General features: G+C 32.8%; 1 protein-coding gene across 1 annotated transcript in view; it reads right to left on the reverse strand.

Moving 5' to 3' along the window:
- Positions 1–23590, reverse strand: part of LOC141903198 (solute carrier family 28 member 3-like) — a 124040-nt gene that overhangs the window by 34828 nt on the left and 65622 nt on the right. The window contains exons 7-9 of the mRNA XM_074791244.1: positions 15947–16072; positions 15633–15763; positions 12452–12620 (exon numbers count right to left, since the gene is read on the reverse strand). Of these exons, the coding sequence (XP_074647345.1) occupies positions 12452–12620; positions 15633–15763; positions 15947–16072 (426 nt within the window). The remainder of the gene's footprint in view (positions 1–12451; positions 12621–15632; positions 15764–15946; positions 16073–23590) is intronic.

Genomic DNA, 23590 nt, shown 5'->3' on the forward strand with positions numbered 1-23590 from the left:
CCTGTACGTTCAAAAGTTTTATCTGATATATTATAAAAAGAATTACATAAACTTATATTTACTAATTTTAAATCAACACAATTCTTGAATTCTCTATCTAATTGTACTAGTAAATTATGAGATTTATAATTTGTAAGTTTTCTTGAATCAACAGATATTCTGTATTCTTTTAATTCCACCATTTATTTTACATATTTTCTTATTCGAAATCTATTTCATGGTGCCCTTTTTCATTCTTACCTTTGTATACGAAATAGAAATCTCCAGAACATAATTCTTCTAAATCTTCACTTGATAATCTATGAAATCTATCCGGTAAATATGTTCTGAATTTATGTGTATTTCCTTTTAATCCTTCATATTCTAAGTGTATAACTAATTTATCTCCATAGTTATTAGTAACTGTAACAATATTTGCAATTAGATATTTCTTATGGATTGTTAATTCTGTTAACTTTTTGAATTTATAATCTACAGATTTTACATTTGTAGTATCTTTTATTCTATCTAGAAATGATTTGTTGTTTTCACTGTGTGTTTGTTTACTCTCCATTTATAATACATATTTTTATTAAAATTTGATTAACACTTTAGAATTCTTTTCATTATCTCGTTCTCTTTTGTTTCTTCTCTTTTAAATTTCAAGTATTAATCTAAATTACAACCATAAGCAACTGTATGAATTCCATCATCTAAAATATATCTTTTATCATCAAATGGGTTTAGACTTATCTTTTCAATTTCTTCAATAAACATTTCATGATCTTCAGATCTTAAACATCTCATCTTATGTTTTCTAACTTCTTCATTGAATATACAATTGATGTAATCTTTGAAATGAATATTCTTTTCTACCACACTTTTGGTTATTCCTTTTAACTTTTTAGCTTCATGTTCTTTAGTTTTATATGAATACATGTTAGATCTAATACCGATGAATTCAATCATTTCTTCACCGCCTAATTCATCCTTAAACTTCCCTGGAACTTTTTTTATTATCATTGCTAAACAATTCATGATCTTTAGGATAGTTACTAAAATCAAAATGATGTTTTAATGTTTTTAAATCATCAGTTATGTTATCAGTTTTTATCTTTAATATGTAACTGTCGGTATCAAAATATAATATTTCTATATGTTTTTCTCCAAAAAGTAGTTGTAATACATTATAATAGAATTCATACATTAGTAATTTTGATAATTCTAAAACTGAAGCACCAACATAGATTGGTTTATTAAATTTCATTGATGTTCTTCTCATCTTAACTGCAGCTAAATGTTCATCAAATATTCTGTTACCAATGAACTTAGGATATGATTGTAAATGTCTAATTCTTTTACCATTACTTACTAACTCAATATCATTTCTATTTCTAATATTTTCACAAGTCTTACCATAGAATGCATTATTCATTAACTTGAAGAAATCTTTCTCGAAATCAGTTTTAGCTACAGTTCTCTGTTTGGTGTTAAAATCTATATATTTTTCTAACCACTTAGATTGACTAAATGAAATATAACTATGTACTTTTTTTAGAATCATTCCTTGACTTAAAACTTTAACATTCTATAATGTACTACATAATTATATTTATCTTCTTGAGTTACCATTAACTTTTCTGTATGAATATGATTTTCGGGTTTAATTCTTTTTTGATATTCGATAATTCTTCATGAGTTACAGTTTTATGTTCGGGGCAGTATGCTAGATTTTTAGATTTAAATTTTTTATCTTCAGGATATTCTAAATCTACAACAAAGAAGTAACCAGTATCTGAATCATCTGCAATATCTAGGATTCTTTTCTTCCAATCAAATTCATCATTATTTTCATTCTGTAAAACTTCAGTTAATTCAAATACTCCATAAGGTTGTGGTTCCATCATTGCCCAACCATACAAATTATTTGCATCTATATATAATAACTTATATCCAGGATTATCACTTACATTGAAATATCTATCACCTAATACACCTGAAACTCCTCCTCTTATAGATTTTTCAAACAATAGTAATTGATCTATATTTGTTAACAAATCCATTTTTATATCTGTAAATTTTAATCCACAATCCCATGTTAAACCTGGACTTGAATAACAATGACAAGGATCAATATTGAAATATTTTAGGTTTACATCTCTAAACCTTTCGAATATATCGGTTAATAATAATACATCTGATTTTAGATATGAATCTACTAATTGTCCATGATTTTCTATTTTGAAATGATTCCAAATATTCAATGTTCTATTATATACTTCATCTTTAACATATTCATTTTTTAATTCATCATAGAATTGTTCTTTCAATAATTCAGTTATGTTAAAATCATTATGATTTTTAAAGAAAGAATGTGGAATTGCTCCTTTATATCTCATTAATTGGAAATCATCATTATTTGGGTAGTGTTGTTTTAATATTTTCAATTCATCATCGACTAATGATTTTGATAAGTTATCTAATGAACTATTTAAAAATATATATGAATCTATAAATCTTAGGCAACCAAATTGGAATGATATATAATTCTCAGATGTTTTAGCTAACATTCTAAATTTATAAGTTGGTATTTTATCCTTTGATCTATTTGAATTTAGTCTTTCTATTTCATTATTAATTTCTTCTATTTTATGACATAACTGTTTGATGAATAAATGTGCATCATATCCTGATAGATTATGAAATATAACTGGTACAAAGTTAATTTTCTTAGCTTGTAAGTTACAATTCTCATGTGCAGCGCCTCTAAACTTTCCATTCAAATGATCATGGTCTCTTACTTTTTTATCTTTATAATTAAATATCTTTTCACAATAATAACATTTATCTGCAAACTCAAATGCTTCTTTATCTTCTTCTGTCATTATAATTTCTATATTTGTATTCAATAATTTACTAAATCTTATTTCATATTCTATTAATAAGTCACAAAAATGATTGATAACATTTTCATTTCTGTAATGATAATATTCACTTTCAATTAGTTCTGGATAATCAGATTTAATATATAACCCGAAAGCAGCAGCTGATTGATGAATCTTTTTAATAGTATTTGTTATTGGTGGTTCTTCTGAATAATCATTTTCATTAGAATTTAATTTCTTTCTCTTATAATATATTTTTTTTCTATCTTGATCAGTTAGTTCTTTATTTAATGATTCAAAATCTCCATATATAACAAATGGTACTTTATTTTTGTAATCATATTTTTTTAATTCTAATATTTTATCCTTTTCATTTGGTAAAACTAATTTACAATAATCATGATTTTCACATAATTGTTTATGATTTAATAATGCACTTTCAGTTCTGAATTTATGTAAATATTTTCTACATAGATATATTTTATTATCAAAATCATTTTCTGATTTAAAAAATAAATCAATTCTTTTAATCCACATATAATGATTTTCATAATATAATATATCTATAACATCATTTGAATCATAATCTTTTGATAGATATGAAGGTTCTAATGTATAATGTTTTATATTGTTACCTTTTGTATTTGGTAATTTGAGTAAATCAAACACATTTATCTTTATATTATTATCTCTTTCTATTTTTGGGATGTTTTTAATTCTAACAGGATACTTATCTATCTTATAATTATTTTCAAATGGTTTATAATGAGTTAATCTACAAATATTATCAGTTGCAGGATGTAAGCAACTAATTATAGCCCATAGAAAACATTTATCATCAAAATTTTGTACATTTATTACAGCATTAGTTTTAAATGGTAGTTTAATATAACTCGATGCTTCAATATCTGGTTCTTTATAATATGATACATTATTTTCATCTATTGGTTTCGATTTAGTTAACTTATTATATTTTGTGTTATAAACATGTAAAGTCATAAATATTATTTCATCAAATATTAAACCAGATCCTTCAAAATATTTCTCTTCTATTTTAGTTTTTACTTCATTATAACGTTTATCTAATTTTTCATCTATATGTTGTTTTGAAATAATATGTTGTGAATGAGAATTTATATTATATATTGGTTTATCTTCAGATTTTATGAATTTAACTTAAGAAGATATACTTATTTTAGGATATTCAACATCAGTTATTATTTTTATTATTTCTTTCATATTTTCTAAATGTTTTTTATTTTCTTCTAATGTTTTTCCTTTATGAAATTTAAACTCAATAGCTGCTGGACCAATATCACTTTTAAATGCTTCGGTTATCTCTATATCTTTTTTATTATCTAATGAATTAATATAATTTCTTACATCTTCCATGTATGGCCTTTTATTGTTTAATTTATTTTTTATGCTTTTAATTGTCTTCTGTTTCTTATCATTATCTTTATCAAAATAATCTTCACCTAAAATATCATTATTCTTATTTCTAATATGACTTTTAGATTTTAAATGTTCATTATAATATCTTTTATCACTGAATGATTGATGACATGTATCACATTTGTATGTTTCTTTTTCATTCTTTAATTCATCTAATTTAGTTTCTAATATATCATCTTTATATTCTAGTTTCAATTTATTCTCTAAATGTGTTTTAGTTTTATTGTGTCTTGATTTTTGGGATTTATCTATATTGATATTACATGTTGGACAGTAGTACTTATTTGCTTCCATTTTAATACTAAATTTTTTTTAAAATTGATTTTAGAAGTTCTTCATTTATATTTTATTCATGTATATGAATATTTTAAGAGCGAAACTCATAAAAAATGAAAAATAATTCTCGCACCCTCGAATTTATTTTTCATTTTTTATGAGTTTCACTCCTAATTCAAGTAGAAATTATTGTTATTTTTATATTCTTCATTTTTATGAGCTCGCCCATTCAACCTTTTACCTAGAACAACTAAACCCCTATTACTAATTGGTTCTCCCAAGAACCCTGTCAAGAACCATTTGATAATATTGAAAGGGTTCTAACAAGAACCCTTTATACGAAATGGTTCTTCAAAGAACCTTTACCAGGGGTTCTTCAAGGAACCCTACAAAAAAGGTTGTTTGAAGAACCTTTAGGGGTTCTCCCTGGGAGGCAAGCCCAAGAACCCCTAAAGGTTCTTAGGTAGAACCCTTTGTTCTAAGAGTGCATGGTTGACAAACAGTGTTGGGCCTGTGCCGGCGGTTGGTGCGAATTGGGGCTAAAATATGCTGGTTGGACAGTTGGTTAGGTTGTGAAGTGTCGAAGAAAACCTACCGGTATTTATGTGTCTATATAGGCCTATTATAGTAGCCAATACCACTTAAAGTACGAAGTTTAACCCGTACGTGACTGTACGGTGATCTCCACAGGTTAACTGTACGTGAGTTCCCTACAAATGCCGTACGCGAGTTCCTATAATCTACATACACGCATGCGTGAAAGAATAGGGCTTGAGTTAGGTGAAGCTATTTGTCAACCTACTCATAATCACACGGCTAACCTGTGGAAATCACAGTACCGTCACGTATGGGTAACAACTGCGTGTTAAGTATTAAGTGAGTACGATAAGCCCACCATGCCTACGTACTACAAACCAAACTTTTTCCTCCCCGTCGGCCCTACACTGATGTTACTATAACTGGTACCGTACCATAATCACATGGATAGGATTTGGTCAGGACTAGCCTAAAGTCTAATTCAGTCTATGCACTATTCACTCGATATAATTAAAACAATACTAGTGAAGTATCCACACGCAAAAAGGCTAATTGATTTGAGCCATGCAATTAAAATTTACTCAGGCCTCACTGACCTGCTGGCATTAATAGTCAATCCTAGATCCAAAACGTTCATGTCGTCACGGCTTGAATACCAGATATCATTGTAGACATTTTGCTGTACGTAGGTTGGGTATACCGATTTCTCCAATCTTGACTGATAAGTGTAGGCCTATGGTACGGCTGTACGCATTATACAATTGTACCAATGGGAATAGGCCAACCTATTGATTGGGCATAATATTTCCTGCTTTATAATACTGAAATAAGCCGTTCATTCGTTTCAAATATCCAACATCGGTGAAAGTTTGATTACTGTATACATGTACTGTAGGTTTTCATGTTGTATGAATAATTTGTAGTTCAAATGGGTATGATGCTGATTCCAATGTCAACACATGAAGTTAAATGGTCAAGGACAGTAATCAACAAGATATCCCTCTTCGACCGACGTTGCACCGAAGAATATGATTCTTTCAACTGTTCAACTGTTCGACCGTTCTTTCGAGCAAAGTGATTCAACACGATCACATAACACTGGAATAGGTTTGTAGTGACGAACAGTTAATTAGGGTTTTCTGTTGCTTCACAGAAAACCCTATTGAAATTCGCGTGATTATTTTTTTTCCCTTTTCCACACAGTTTTTGTTAAAAGTGTAAAGGCTTCCTAACCTTACCGCTGTCGCCGATCACTTCAATCTCCAGATACTGCATGGGAATTTTGATAAATCTACGTTATAAAGGCACTGTCGAGCCGTAAACATCGGAAATTTGGCTCCGTTCAATTAGTAGCCATGTTGTGTTTTCTTTCCGAAATTTCTCTTTTCTTTATGAGGAAGAGCTATCGAATTATTCCCTCTCTTCTCCACAATCAATTTCAAAGTCAATTTTATGAATTTATTGCTCAGCGGGTCCGAGTCCAAGAGTTTACGAGTCCGGCATTCGCGTGTCTGACAGGTTTACGGGCATTTGTTTGTTACCTCTTTAATATTTTTGATTTCTTGTATTCCGGTTATTTCATTTAAGTATATTGCTGATCAGTAATATGATCAGATGTATCTGATCAGATGTAATGCTGGTCAGATGTAACCAAAAGCATCAATAAACAGATTTTGAATTGATCAAGTTTAAATCAAGGTCGTTGAGTCGCTGAGGGCTGCTAGAATTACGTTCGTCTCAGAGAGAAAACAAATGACAGAAAAGTATCAGGTGATTATCGATAGCCTACTACGGTACACACAGTTGACAAACAGTGTTAGGCCTGTGCCGGTTGGTGCGTACTGGGACTAAATATACTGGTTGGTCAGTTGGTTCGGTTGTGAAGTGTGGAAGCTAAGAAAGCCTACCGCAGTACCGGTATTTATTTGTCTATAGGCCTATTATATAGTAGCCAATACCAGTAAGTACGTAGTTGTTACTCGTACGTGACTGTATAGTGATCTCCACAGGTTAACCGTACGTGAGTTCCCTACTAACGCCGTACGTGAGTTCTTAGTAGCCAATACCATTTTTTAAGTACGAAGTTGTTACCCGTATGTGACTGTACGGTGATATCCACAGGTTAACCGTACGTGAGTTCCCTAAAAACGCCGTACGTGAGTTCCTATAATCTGCAAACGCACATGCGTGAAAGAATAGAGTTTGGGTTAGGTGAGGTTAGGTTATTTGTAAATCAAATTTCATCCACCCTGCAGATACGTTCTGTGGCACAGTGGGTAAATCACTGGACTACAACTAGATTATTTTTTCGTTTGGTTTCGAATCCCAATATTGCAAGTCTGAGCGTCAACATACTCACATACGGCTAACCTGTAGAAATTACCGTACAGTCACGTACAGGTAACAACAGCGTTTTAAGTATTAAGTGAGTACGACAAGCCTACCATGCCTATGTACTACAAACACAACTTTTTCCCTCTCGTCGGCCCTACAGTGATGTTACTATAACTGGTGCAATTATAACATGGATAGGATTTGGTCAGGACTAGCCTAAAGTCTAATTCAGTCTATGTACTAATTCACTCGATAGGCCTATTTTTAAAACAATACAGTGAAGTATTCACACGCGGAAAGGCTAATTGATTTGAGCCATGTGATTAAATTTGGCCAGGCCTTCTCTGACCTGCTGACATTAATAGTCAAACCAAAACCTTCATGTGGTCACGGCTTGTATACCAGAAATCATTGTAGGCCTGTACATTTTGCTGTTTGTAGGTTTGGTATACCGATTTCTCCATTCTTGACTGATAAGTGTACAGTATAGCGTACGCATTATACAATTGTTCCAATGGGAATAGGGCCTATTGATTGGGCTTATTATTTCCTGCTTTAGAATACTGAAATAAGCCCAACGTTCATTCAAATATCCAATATCGGTGAAAGTTTGATTTCTGTATACATGCACTGTAGGTTTTCATGTTGTATGAATATTTTGCAGTTCAAATGGGTATGATGCTGATTCCAATGTCAAACGCATGCAGTTAGATGATCAAGGACAGTCAACACCAAGATATCTCTCTTCGACCGATGTTGCACCAAAGAAGATCTGATTCTTTCAACTCAAGGAAAGTGATTCAACACGATCGACATAACACTGGAATAGGTTTGCAGTAACTAATGGTTCATTTCAATTAGTCTTATGTACTTTTTAGCCAATTTGGATTTGATTGTAATTGAAACTCTGGAACTTTTAACGAAAGACAAGTTGAAAAAACACAAGTTATGCTTGATTCTCATGTTCAAATTTAATTCAAATTCAAATTCATTTTATTGCATCATATTTACAAAGCATATCATTGGTTCATACAGTAATAAAAATTAGGACAGAACAAATATTATTACAGAATTTCCAAAAAGGCAATGAATTTCTATAACTAAATGAACATTGTTTTTCTAATAACTCAGATCAAGAGTGACTCTCCCGTTTATTAGGAAACACACGCAACTAGCGGAATAGGTTTGATTTACACACATGTTGCAGGTATCAATTGTTTATCACTATAGAATTTGTAATCCATAAAAGCCAAAATCAACATCAGCCGGAGACCCAGACCAGATCAATTCATAATTTATTGATTGAATCTACACTACAATATATGTATTTATTCAAATATTTCAATAAAAACATTAACTTCTAAATCTATTCTAAATCATAATACGTTCTTATCTGTAAATTCACTCAATCTATCGACTCAGCAGGTGCTTAAGATGAGTTCTTAATAGGACAGATCCATTTTTAAGCATGGTGATAATACAGTATCTTGATGTTTGAATGCCAAAATAAATGCCTGGTCAAATAAATTAATATTTGTTGATTGTACATCCGCGTATGTTCGTTTCAAAGCTGAATCATATTTGACGTTTACACAGTGGTAGCATATTAGGTTCGAATCTGTCAATGCATTTTATTCTATGTATCGGTATTTCAATTTACTACAATTCCCATCTTTCTGAATCGCTTTGCAGAAAACCCGTCATCGCTGCTTGGCAGCTATATTTTCATTTAGTCCTCTGTACTTATAGCCAATTTGGATTTGATTATAAGTGAAAGTCTGGAACTGTTAACAAGAGACAAGTTAGACAAGTGGAAAAACACAAGTTATGCTTGATTCTCAAACCCAAATATAATTCAAATTCAAATTTATTTATTATATCATATTTACAAAGCATATAATTGGTTCATACAGTAATAAAAACTAGGACAGAGCTAATATTATTATATAATTTTTAAAAAGGTAATGAATTTCTATAACTAAATGAACATTATTTTTCTATAACTAAGATCAAGAGTGACTCTCTTGTTTATTAGGAAACACACGCAACTATTGGAATACACAAATGTTGCAGGAATAAGAATAAATTGTTTATCCGTATAGAATTTGTTATCTTTAAAAGCCAAAATCAACATCAGCCCGAAACCCAGTCCAAATCAATTCATAATTTATTGATTAAATCTACACTACAATATATGAATTTATTCAAATATTTCAATAAAAAGATTAGCTACCAAATCTATTCCAAATCATAATTCGTTCTCATCTGTAAATTAACGCAATCTATCGCAGGTGCTTAAGATGAGTTCTTAATAGGACGGATCCATTTTTTAAGCGTGGTGATAATACAGTATCATGATGTTTGAATGCCAAAATAAATGTCTGGTCGAATAAATTCATATTTGTTGATTGTATATCCGTGTATATTCGGTTTAAAAGCTGATTCACATTAGACGTGTACACAGTGGTTGCATATCAGGTTCGAATCTGTCAATGCATTTTATTATATGTATCGGTATTTCAATTTACTACAAATCCCATCATCCTGAATGGCTTTGCAGAAAACCCGTCATCGCTGCAGCTATATTTTAATTCATAACCATCAATTTTATAAATCATTGTTTGAAATGGTTCCATTTATTAAGCCAAAAATTCAATTAAAAAAACACAATTCATTACTCCTCGTTTTAACCTCGTTTTTAAAACAAAAAACCCTTAAATTTTTACGCCTCATTTTAACCTCGTTTTTAATTTCAAAATTCATTAGACATTCGCTCCTCACATTTGTAAGTGTAAATAAATTGCCCATGGGCAAAGTGTGGTTTACCATGAAAGCTAGAATTTGTTTGGAATAAGGGCATTGCTTGAAAAATCTTTTTGATTCGTGACTTCAAAGTTCCACAAGTTTATATTGTATTTTATCTTTCTTAAAGAATTATTTTGTAGTCAAATGAGACCAAAGATATACATTTGTTTATGGTCCACATCCAAAATTTTGTAGGGTACAGGTAGGCGCGGCAGGGAAACTGTTTTATATTTTCAAAAAAATATGTTTCACAATATGAAAAAATATTCAAATAAGGCCATCCCAAAATAATTGTCTGTTTGCCGCAACACCGACTCAACTTTTCAGGATGAGTCGGTAGGTAGGTTCAATATCGCAAAAAAATCATCTACGTTGTGCACGGGAAATTTGTCTAACAGCGTAGATTTCAAGAATTATTCTAAAATTATAACTTCGTCCAGAGCGTCATCTCTGTGTTAAAAATGAAACAGTACATCGAATAAGTGCGCGCTTTTACGTTACCAGCTTTAATATAGTCACTATTAGAATGAATGGCAGCTTATTCAAACACTGCCAGTTTGGAAAACTTAAACTAGGCCACATGTCAAGGCATGTTTTCACACAATGCACACTTGAATTAAAACATACGTAGCTCATAGTCGGCAGTGGGTCGGTCGGCCGTTTTTATCAAAAATAAATTTATTTCAATGAATCCCAGAAAAAAGTTTTCAATCGGTACTTTTGATGTCAGGTTGGTCGGGTTACGGCAAACAGACCATTATTTGGGGATGGCCTAAAATTTATATGATGTCACATATCAGAGGGAGGCTGAATATTGGGTCTATATATTAACCTCTTCCAATGTTGGCCACGGAAGCTAAAATACCGGTACAGAAGAAATCGGCTAGGCCTATTAGATCGTTTTTAATCCTGGAATTTACCACTACTATATTCAGACCTCGACAGACCTCATAGTTGGCTGCTTAGTATTTTCAGGTCACGAGAAATTACAAGTTATTACAAATTCTATCGAACAGAAAACACAGCGCTCATCTTCTGCTACGATTATTCAGCCTATTTTCATGTGAAACGTGCACGCGTTACAGCATCACCCTTAGTAGTGTACTGTACGAGCTTGTGTGTGTATGGTAGCACTCCGCGCGCATGTGGAGGCCGCGTGTAAGTGAATATTCGCTTACACCTCAATGATATTCGCTTACACCTCAATGTCTATCAAAACAATCACCGGGTATTAAAATGAAACAATACCTATGGCAGATGAGTGAAATAATTACATCCTCACCAGCAATGAGCATTTGAAATCGGCACGTATACGGCACCTAGTCCAATGAAACTTACGCCATTCTATGGCTTTCCCATAATTATTCTAGTAGCACGGAAATTCCCCGTATATCCCAAAAACAACCAATCCCATTCGCTCGTAGAGACGACGCCCCCAATCGGGGTCATTGCAATTTTATACGCGAGAGCTAAGAATTTCCCGCCAAAAACAGTTTTTCGTAGAATTTTAACTCAGTTCACAATGTCATCGACGGAGGTTCGCCATGTCTTCAATCGCATCGATTATGCGTCGTTTAAACCGAGAACCAATGAAACAAATGCTCACATAAAAAAACGTAACGCGATTTTACATGAATTGGCTCAATGCCAACATCATATCGCTGACAAATGTAAACCAAAAAGCAAAAAAGATTAATTGTTATTAATGTTTTTATTTCATATCGTTTCTTTGATGGTTTTGTTCTATTATTTATTGACACTAAGATTGCTTTTCTGTCTCCCATTGATAAGGAAAAAGAACATTTGGAATGTGGATGAGTGGTGATAAGTGATTTGACGCCCTCTCGCCCTCTGGCCTGAAACCCTGATTTTACAATTACTTCTGTAATGTCAGTCCAGATGCTACTTTATACTAATTATAAATGCGATAAGTAGCGGCGGATCTAGGGGGATGCAAGTGTACCTGCACCCAATTCAGTCCTCATTGGACTGACCCTTTCGTGAGAAAGAAGAAAAAAACACGTGAAAAATCCCCGAAAAATATGTAGGCCTAAAGCTTTGTTATTGTGCATCTAATTGTACCCACTTTTCTCGGTGAGGACCCCTGTCCCTCATCCGTATTTGTGCACCCCCCCCCCCTGAAATCCTGGATCCGCCGCTGATAAGTCGTTTGTTTTTACCTGGAAGGTCAGTCCTGGATGGCCAACTCGTTGACCCAACCAATCCAACGTTGAATTGAGAAAATGGAGCAGAGCTATGAAGGCGATGAGATTAACAGCTATATTAGCAACAAGACTGATCGACTGTGATGCTCCATTAGCTGCAGCCTCTATTACATTCTTCTCAGTGCTGTGAAAAAAAAGGTTCACTGTATGTATGATATATGATGACACGATAAGATTAAAACCCACTACATGTATATGCAGACTAAATGGTTTGAAATTAGAAACGAGGATTTATTCAATCAAAAATTAACCGACATACACGACGTTTCGATCACATCAAAGATCATCGTCATCTCTAATGTGAGATCTAAACGGGATGTCTTCTTATTAGGGTTTCTACTACTCTAGCAGAAACCCTCTTGTTATTCTGTTGATTGTCATCATTTTTTCCCACTTTCCAGCCAAAGTTCTAAAAAAGGAGCCACAAGGGGCACTATGGGCAGCCTGTCAGCTTTTCATAAAATGGCAAATAATACATTATGTGGGTTATATTTATCAAAATACACTCCAAGCTCATGAGTCAATACCTATAATTTACACAATACAATTGTGTTTTCATAAGTAGCAAAGATAGCGACTGCAGCTGGTAGAAACAAATACCTCAGATAAATCTTATCCCTTGGTCTTATTAATCTGAATGCGGAATAAAATTGAATTTTCATAAATTTGCTCAATAAAACAAACTTTAATTAGATTTAATGTTATATTTGTTCAATAAAGTAAAGTTGAATTAGATTTGATTTTTTGGCAGAATACATTTTGATTGAATTTGAATTTTGCGTACATGGCTTATCAGCACATCAAGGTCATCCATCCGATTTGAGAAAAAAGCTATTTTTATGGACACTGCATAATTGTCAACGGTATTTTTTGTAGTGCAAATAAAAATATTTCTCCCAAAAAGCAAATCAACTAAAGATTTCACATAAATCGATCTTGAAACGTATTTCTAAATCACAAAGTAACACCTGCTGATCTCTGCGGCTGAGCCAATAATCGAGGTGTCTTTCTGATTGGGTTTTTAAAACAGATATCTTTGCGTTCAGAGTTTGTTCAGATTGCGTCATTTTCCATCGCAAATCGCGTAATCAGACTGATATCAGCGTTTCATCTATCTGTGACGCCAGAGTTAGGTTATTCTTGTCGTGCAAATAGTTTCGTTTTTCGTGGTCGCTTATCACGACCATAAAAAGGTGCGAATGATATTTTGAATGAATCTATGCGATTGAGTCGCCTTCGAGTGGCTGTGATTTAATTAGAAATTTGCCGACTAAATGTTTATTTTAGGATGATAATAAAAAAAATTTATACAAGAGGCCCATGAGCCTGGAAGCATTGAAAGATTATCCTGTGGTGAGGTATTAAAATGGTTAATATTTTTCTTCGACAAATATGCACGAATAGAATCATGTGGAGGTAACATGAGAAATTAGGGAATAGAATTGTGAACAAATGAAGGCAGCCCACGATTTACAGTGGACTCCTCCCTACTCGCTACCGGATGAGTCGGTAAACTGGCTGCTTCGTTAAAATCTAATCCCCAACGTAAATCCCAAAAATTCCCCGACCTCCAATTTTGTATTCGGTAAAATATTATGGTTCAAATGCGCCCGAGATAGGCGGAGTTATCTGTATTGTGAAAATAAAAGGCGTCCGCCGTTGATGATGGAATATCGCAACTAAGGATTTGGTTAATAACTGTTGGCGTCATAAGCAAGGGTGTTATGCATAATTGCCTAGATAAGCAATTAAGCCGTTTAGATTTCGGTAAGAGCGTTCCCAAGTATTAACTGATTACTAGGCTTCGGCTATTTTGCGGTTGATTAGGTGACTCGGGTGTTGGGTTCGACTCCGTGAAATTCGTTTAACCTCATTTTTCTTGTAAATTTGTGTAAATCATGACGACCTACCACCCAACAGGTGTGATTTTCAATATCGTATCACTCACAACCACCTTTTGAGGCCTAGGACTAGTTCCAATAAACAAGGGTAATTTTTCTTTCAGATTCTTTCTAATTGGCACATCTTACCGTAACGCATGCGTATGAAAAATGAATATACGCAGAGGTTTAGAGAGAAATATTGAAGATGAAGCCAGAGTCGAACCCTGAATATAAAAAGTGATTATTAATTGCCGAATTACGTGCTTCGCTAACTAACTAAATAGAAAGACTTCGATGTACGCCTCAGGTTGTTCACTGGATGGGCAGGCATAGTTCGAAAATATTATCAGTGTGCGGTAGAGACGATTTTTGGCTGGGTCTACTGTTTTACATGAATGTAGTTTCAATTTGAATTTTCTTTGAAAACGAGAAGCGTCTTGAGAATTGACTTTCGATTCATTTTACTAGCATTACGTAGACTTCAACCAATGCAAAAAAAGAAGAAATTAAATATGAGTGCTGATTTAAAAGTGGACAGAAATTGTTTCCTGATTTCTAACTAGTAGCAATGTGTTAAATTTCTCAATTCGATGTCCCTGTTTGCACAAACTACTACTATAAAACAAGAGGCCTTGGAGCTTCAGTTATGATGTTACACGATTTATTTGTAACCACGTTAGATCATCAGTTGGGCTTTTTTCGTTTCAGAACATTAACAAAATCTTTTAAAACTGTTTGTTTGTCCGTATAGGACCGGAGCAACTTTTTAACCAGTCAAAAACTTTTTTAGAACTATTTGCTCAACTTTTCATCCTGCTTTTTGTTTGCTGGTCTATCAAATCATTCAAGTTTCAAACGTCACATCACTGAATACCTTATAAACTACACTGAATAACTTATATAACTAGGGTTAGAAGATGGGAGTATGCTGGAAATGTAGAAGAGGTGCTATCATCAAAATGTAAGTAATTATAAGGGATGGTTAGCGTAGTTCAGGTAGGAGAAGAATAAAAGAAGTAGAACTGAACATACCAAATAGGTAAGGGATGCAAGCGGGTGAGGTCATTGAGGTCATGGTTACGGAATGTGAGAATGCGTGTAAAAATGTTATCACATTGTATTGCGTGTAAATAGTATACACAACTGTGTAAGCGCACACGCACGCACGCACACACAGACACGCACATACCAACACACATTACTTCAATCACATTCGATAACCCTTATTTTTTTCCATCGAAGGGATTACTCACGGGGGCTCCATATGTTTAACGTCATCAGCCTTTGTCTTCGATTCCTCGGTTTCTGGCCAGAAAAGTTTAGATATAGCTAATGCTGCAGGCGCTGACATCACGGATGCACTTAGTAAATGGTTTGCTGGAACCTATATGGAAAAAGTGTTAAATACATAAATACAGCTTACGTAAAATGAGTAAAAGTAAATAACATAACGTCGGACTTTGTCAAACTAATAAAACATATGTAGAACTGTAGGCCATAGTATCCTCGCTTATTGCAATAAACGGAGGAATGCGTTTTTTCTTAAAACCAGTTGTGCCGAGCGTACCCCGAACCCGATATATGCGGCCATTACACTTCCAGCGATTGTAGCAAATCCACCAGTGCAAACAGCATGCAATTCAGATTGTGTCATATCTTGAAGCAACGGGCGAATCATCAATGGAGCTTCGCTCTATAAAAACACATGATGAGATATCAATACATAATCTAAGTTATACAATCAATTATTTTGATTCTTAGGAATCCTTCATGGAATCCACCGTAACAAAAATCCAAGATTGAGGTTAAAACACTCCATCCACATACACAATCTTTGATAACGATTTATGAGTACCGTTACATAAAAAGTACCAAAAAACGAACCAAGTCTCAAGATCCCAACCCAAACGAAATTCTTGAGCTTTCGGACTCGTGTCCTTCATCAGAATAGAATTTATTTGCTTTGAATTGTACATTTTGGTTACTAAGAAGATACAACGATATATTGTCACATTGATACAGATGATGCGAAGTGGGCAATAATATTCTTATTTTTATTGCAACTAGTTTAGTTTGCTATTGATACCAAATGGTTTTTGTGTTCTTAATTTCATGATCCACAATTTATCAATAGTCTTTCTATAGGTAATCATTTTTATGAAGTTTCTCAATGCCCATGATTGATACAGAATGGTTTAAAGTGTTGAAATATTGTGCGATTGGATCGTCAGGTTTACGGCGTATTAGGGGCAAATTGAGTAATTGACGTTGGTATAGTGAATCCCCCGTCTCCCCCACGTAGATAAATTTGTCACATTTATTACAAAAAATTACATACACCGCATTTTGTGATTTACAGTTGATAAAGTTTCGTGTAACATAATACGAGGACCCTTCATAATTGATGAACTTATCTGAGTTAGACATGTACGGACATATTTCGCAGTTTTTACCGCATGGTTCACATCTATTTTGTTTTTTAGAAAACATTAGGTAATGTTTTTTGTGTATTAAAATATCACATAATGAAGTATCTCTTCTGTAAGCTACAACAGGTGGTTCTTTGAATAAGTTCTATCATTGCTTTTGCTGTACTTGAAGTGAAGATATTGTTATGATAGGCAATTTTTGATATTCATAAAACATGCGTAAATCGATAGCAGTTGTATTTTCATAATACATAAGTAATTGGAAAAACAGGGTTTCATACCAGAGGACGAGAGGACGACACATCACTCATCACCACTCATAATTTTTTTTTCTAATAAAGGGAGACAGTGAGTTCCTGACAGAAAAAATTGATGTTAATACAAATCAACTTTATTGTCCATATTGTAAAAATACATCGATAAATCTATTAAATCTTGGCATGAAAAAACTCCGAATCATAAAAAAATGTATAGATTTTGAGACAACAGATAATTCAAATGAAAGAAAAGAACAATTAGAAAATATGAAAAAAGATGAAATTAAATGCGATGTTTGTAATGAATTTATAAGTACAAGGAATCGTGATATACATCTTGAATCAAAAAACAAAAAAGTATAAGTAAAAATATTTTTGGAACAGAATATTTTGATGATAAACCTCAACAAGTAAAAAACCTGCTTCAAAAACTAAATCTATTTCAAATAAACATTATATGAAAAATGTTAGAAATTATATCGATTCACTAGAAAAAAAGATACAAGTGAAATTTTAGAAACATTACCTAGTAAACTATGAAGATACCTAAAATAGAAAAAGTTAAATGATTTAAAAATAAATGTATTCGAATTTCAAGATTATATAAAATGTTTAAATAACTCAAAAGTTATGAATCATAAAATGAATTGTTTAAGATCAGAAAATCACGAGATGTAAATTAATGAAGTGGAAAAAACTAGCTTCAATCCATTCGATGATAAAAGATATATTTTGGATGATGGAATGAAAACATTAACCTTCTGGTTATTAACATGTATCAATACCGTCAAACTCGAAATCACCATTGGCTTCATTATCTTCTTAACGATTTATATTTTGATGATTTACACTTTCAATAAAATATTCATAAATTTCATTCATTAGATGTTCTTCATTTTCATCTAATTGTTTTTCTATAATCATTAGGTTGTTCTATTTAATTTTTTTCATTTAAATAAAGTTCTATATTGTTCCACATTTCATCTCGTTCAAGTTGTTTCTTTTTATTTGTTATTTCATCAAATGGAATTATAATATCATTGTTTAAAAAATGTGCAATTGTATTTAAAAAGAATTCATAATTAATTGAATCTGTTATTTTATAATCCACACAATATTTTAATATTTTTGTGAATGTTTCTTGTATATATTTTTCATATCTTCTTTTGTTATTTCGGTTTTTTATAATAATCGTTAAATAATAAATATAAATACATTTTCTTTTCTTTTGTGTTACATGTTGATAGAATAATTGTTTTTATTATATCTTTCTTAGTTATTTCACCATTTTTATTTTCTATTATTTTCATTTTTTCAAGCCATTGCATATATTCTGGTGTATGATCTTGTATAGAAAATATTTTAAAAATTTCATCTAGATATTTTAATTTTGATTCTATAAGAAAATCTCTAGTGTTTTCATCACCGCATAAATTTCTTTGATAACCACATACATTACAAAATATCATAGAATTTTCTTGTATTAAATACTCATAAATACATTGTGGGCATTTTTTCTATCAAATCTTGATAATAGATGTACATTAAGTTCTTGGAATTTACTTACGTTTTCTTTATGTTTTATTGTTTTATTATGTAGATTTAAATTACTTGTTGTAATAATCAATGTACAATATTTACGATGTTTTTCTTATTAATTCATTATATTGTTTTTCAACTTTTCAAGTGTTTCTTTATTATCTGTTAACGTTTTCTCATATTCTATTTTCTCTAATATATTTTTTTTCTTTCATTAAATTCTGTTTCAAATTCATAAGTAATTTTATTTAAATGTACTTCATTTAATTGGTGTTTCTCCCAATCTTCTATATTTTCAGGACTAAATTTTATTCGACAATGCTCACCGAAATGATTCTTTATATTATTCATTATTCATGTGATGAAATAAAAAAGGTATTTTCGAAATAAATTTAGGTTCAACTTCAACAGAATTATAATAACTTTCGTTGCATTAACATTAACATCAACGTTAACTATTAAGTCATAAATTTTACACTTCTCTGGATGTTTTTTAAAATTATTTCTAGAGAATGTTTTATTACAATTCTGGCAGTTTATTTTAGGGGGTTTATAATTTTTATCATGTTTTTACATATGTCGAGCCATATTACTTTTTCTTTGTAGTTCACCACAAATTTCACATTGTATGTTCTCATCCATTTACTCTAAAAATTGTATTCAAAATATCTTTGTGGGGTTCGAGGTAATTTTTTGAGTAATAAATAATGGTTGAATTGAAAGAATATAGAATATATGTCGATTCTAGAAAACCTACAAATTATAAATCTCATTATTTACTAGTACAATTAGAGAATTTAAAAATTGTGTAGATTTAAAATTAGCAAATATAAGTTTATGTAATTCTTTTCATAATATATCGAATAAAAGTCTTGATCATTTAGTTTTTAAAATTTATGTTAGAAATTTGACTAAATGGTTTCATCTTTATCTAAAACTAGGATAGTATAATTCAGAATGATTAGCGCAAGAAATTAATAAAAGAGCTCGTTTAAAAATGGGTGCATCTAGTAAGTTTGAAATTTGTTAAAAGTGATAGTTAGAATAAAATAAGAATAAAAATAGGTAATGAACAACATAGATTTTCAGTAAGAAAACCTTTAGCTAAACTGTTTGGAATTCTTCCAGATAAAGATTATTCAAATATTGATACTTATACAAATATAATACCTTTTACACACTTTTATATTTATTGCAATTTAAGTGACCCAACAAAAAAAATCGAAGCAACTTAAGATACAATTTGTAATTCTAGTATATATTAAATATTTTACCATAAAAAATGTTAAACAATTCGGTACACGAATAAATTATTATGTAGCTGAATGTGATTTTAAACCTTGTATTTCACAATTCAATAATTTTAAGTTAGAAATTAGAAATCATAATGGATACTTAATTGATTTGAATAACTTTCCTGTGATATATGAATTAGTTGTAAGATGTAGAGAATAATTAATAATTTTTTTATAATAATAAATATGAATATAACAGTAGGACCGAGTATATGTTTTGGGTTTGATTTTAAACATGGTAAAGAAATGAGAATTAAACTAAATGATGTAATTACTGATATTAAAAGTAAATCATTTATTAATGCATCAACAATTTGATGTGTTTTTGAAACGCTGAAATTGGATCTTCCTCAAGAAACCAAGTTTTCTCACCACCATCAAGCAATCATCATCTTCATCCTCCGAACAACTGCTGTCTGTTTCACATTTTTTTTCCGGAATATAACCCATCTCTGAGTCTCCTCGACAAACTTCCAGTTCCGGCGACAGAGGGCAAGGAAGGATCCAAAGACCTTAGAGGTTCGGCTATTGGCAACAACAGATTCCTATATAATGTGCGAGTTTACCCAATCTCAACATTCTTCACCATATATACAGGTAAACCCCCAGCAGGCTTCAGCACTACGGTGTACGGAACTTCCATCCATCCGCGATTTTATGTCGACTCGAGAATCCAACCTGTTTCACTAAAACCAAATTCCCCACATCAATATCTCCTCCATTTACTTTCGCGTCATTCATAAATTTGCTATACTCACCTGCCTCCTTGGTGTTTCTTGCTGCAACTTCCCAAGCTTCCTCTAATTGTTTCCCAATCTTTGTGCCATATTCTGCAGGTTGGTCTGTTCCATCTGAGATACCATACATCAAATCCACTGGTAACCGAGGTTTCCGGCCAAACATGGGATAATACGGTTCGAAACCTGTAATACGCTGAGGAGTGCAATTGTACGAGAAAACAGCCGCTTGGAGATACTCCCGCCACTTGGTCTGCGACTCTTTAGCTAACTTACCCAACAGTCCGATTAGAGTCTGAATAAATCTCTTACAGTAACCGTTACCCATTGCGTGATATGGCGAAGTGCGACACTTCGACATTCCCAATATCTTGCAAAGTTCAGCAATCACTTTCGACTCGAAATTCCTCCCGTGGTCTGAATGCAGTACTGCAGGAATTCCTAACTTTGTCACGTAAAGGTCATGTAAAATAAGAGCACCCGACTTCATGGCCTGTAAAATCTACTACTCACGAGTGCCATAGTACGATCCCGACCGGGATGTGACATCTCACCATGCAACAACCATCGAGTGCTCGGACTTCGGTAAAACAATCTGAAAGAGTATTTGTCCATCCATCCATATCTTCCGACTCAACACACCTTTTTTATGACTAAATTGATGGATAAATGCCGCTTGAAGCATTTTTCAGAGAAACTTTGTCACCAGACTCCAGAGAACGAATAAGGCTATGTAATAGCTTTCTATTGCTTCAAGGGGATGTCCACCTCGCCGACCACGGCTCTTCCCTGAAAAATTAATTGCTGAATCGACCCGCTAATGATGAATACTATTTTTAGATCCCCTGATTTCTAAATTCAAAAATATAGATTTATATGAACCTTAGGTCTACCCTTGTAATTAAACAAAGATCTTGCATTCGAGTTTATTCATTTTAAGGAGTTTCTTTATTTCAAGCCGCCGGATTGATTGTCTAAATCTCTTTGCTCTTCTCGTGACTTGTATTCAATTAAATTGTCTATTCTCGTTCTACAATTTGTACGTGAATACTATCAACGGTAGGCCTAGCACTTGTTTCTTTTCATTCCGTTTTTCATAATGATTTTGTTTTATTCAAATCTTCATTTTATCGCGACGGGTGCTTCCGCTTTTAAACTGTTCGTTTATTACTTCCGATTTTTTAATCTTCATTAATTTATTCATTCTTTATGACTTCTCCCTCCAAAATCGGAAGAATTGTATCCTTAGAGGCTTTTGATCATGATTTTTAATGACTTTGCAAAACCACCTGTCGCAGTATATTTCCTTTTAGAAATATACCTTGTTGAGGAAGAGCTATCGAAGTATTCCCTCTCTTCTCCACATCAATTTCAAAGTCAATTTATTGCTCAGCGAGTCCGAGTCAAAGAGTTTACGAGCCCGGCGTTCGCGAGTCCGACAGGTTTACGGGCATTTGTTAGTTACCTCTTTTATATTATTGATTTCTTGTCATTCCAGTTATTTCATTAAAAGTATATTGCTGATCAGTTCATGTAACCAGAAGCGTCAATAAATAAATTTTGAATTGATCAAGTTTAAATCTAGTCAGTAACCTGACTGTGGTTTAGTTTCACGATCGGATATTTTCACAAACCACAGTCAGGAATGGGAAGGTCATTTTTCAATGAAATCTTCGTGAGTCCATTTGACTCACGAGTAATTTGCCTGGCATTTTATTGTCTCTTAAGATATCCGTCTAATTTTTGTAGTAATCGACGCACAACAGATTCGTAGTTTGTTTGATACCTATAACACCTCACCTGACGATCTTAATCCATGTGCAAATCGGCCGTTAAGTGAGAGTACATTTCCGTCGATTCGACGGCGGCCATTTTGAAAACGTGTGGAGGGTGCTGGCACCTGTGGACTGAGGCCAGGACAACAGCACAAACTGACAAAGCGAAACGACGAAATTAGAAAAATTACGAAATCAACACGTATTCACATTTTTCTTTTACCAGAATATATTATTTCATTTTTTATTATAGAAAACACGAAGAATTTCATATAAGTTGAGAAATATAATAGTATGGTTTCCCTTTGTTGTGGACTTTTTGTGGATATGTGTGTAACAAATCGCCATTTTGGGATAGTACATGTGTGTAGTTGGAGATTCTGGGTTACCAGTTCAACCCCCAACCTGTATAAAGTATTGGCCTATTTTGGTATTTTACATTCTCTTGTAAAGATTTTGTGAGACTAAAATTGTGTACTTTTGTCTTTCCAGGGAAAAAGTTAGAAGACTTGTTAAATGTCTCCGGTTGGCCGGCAGACAAACCTGCTCTGTTTACACATTACCTGATCCTCCACGCTAACAATGTAATCGCTGGTAAACCTCAAGCTCCAAGTTTTAAGAGGAAGGCGGAGAAGTTAGAAGAGACAGTTAAGGTTGATGAAACCGACGGTACCGAGGCTACTGGTGTTTTGGATAGACTTACATCTTTAGAGAAACAAGTCACTACTTCTTCAGGACTCGTGACTGTTGAGGCTGCTTTAGAGCAGGTAAGGTCCGCTGCCCGTCGCCCACAAAATTATTTTGACAGATTCCTGTTGCTGGGCTGTTTGGAAAATCTGGAAGAAGTCGCTCTTCGACACCACGACAAAGTCGCTCAATTTTATAAATCTGTCTTAAGGACAGTTAAGGACAACTTAGATTCGGATGCCTTGCAGCATCTTGCCCTTATGCTGGTCGGATCCACTGAAGATGAGAAGGTCGCTAAGCTAGCATCTAAATGGCGTAAAGATTATAAGGTGGCGCCCTCTAGTAAAGCGAAGAGCGTCGATAGCAAGAATAATCGAGTGGTTGATCGTAACACTTTCGGGTTGCAGATGCCCTATTGGCCTTCCTTTGATAATATCCCTATGTGGGGTCAGAAGTGGTCTGCTGGTAACTTGTTTTGCGTGTAGAAAGAAG

The sequence above is a fragment of the Tubulanus polymorphus genome, chromosome 4 (assembly GCF_964204645.1).
Source record: "Tubulanus polymorphus chromosome 4, tnTubPoly1.2, whole genome shotgun sequence".
Classification (NCBI taxonomy): Eukaryota; Metazoa; Nemertea; class Palaeonemertea; order Tubulaniformes; family Tubulanidae; genus Tubulanus; species Tubulanus polymorphus.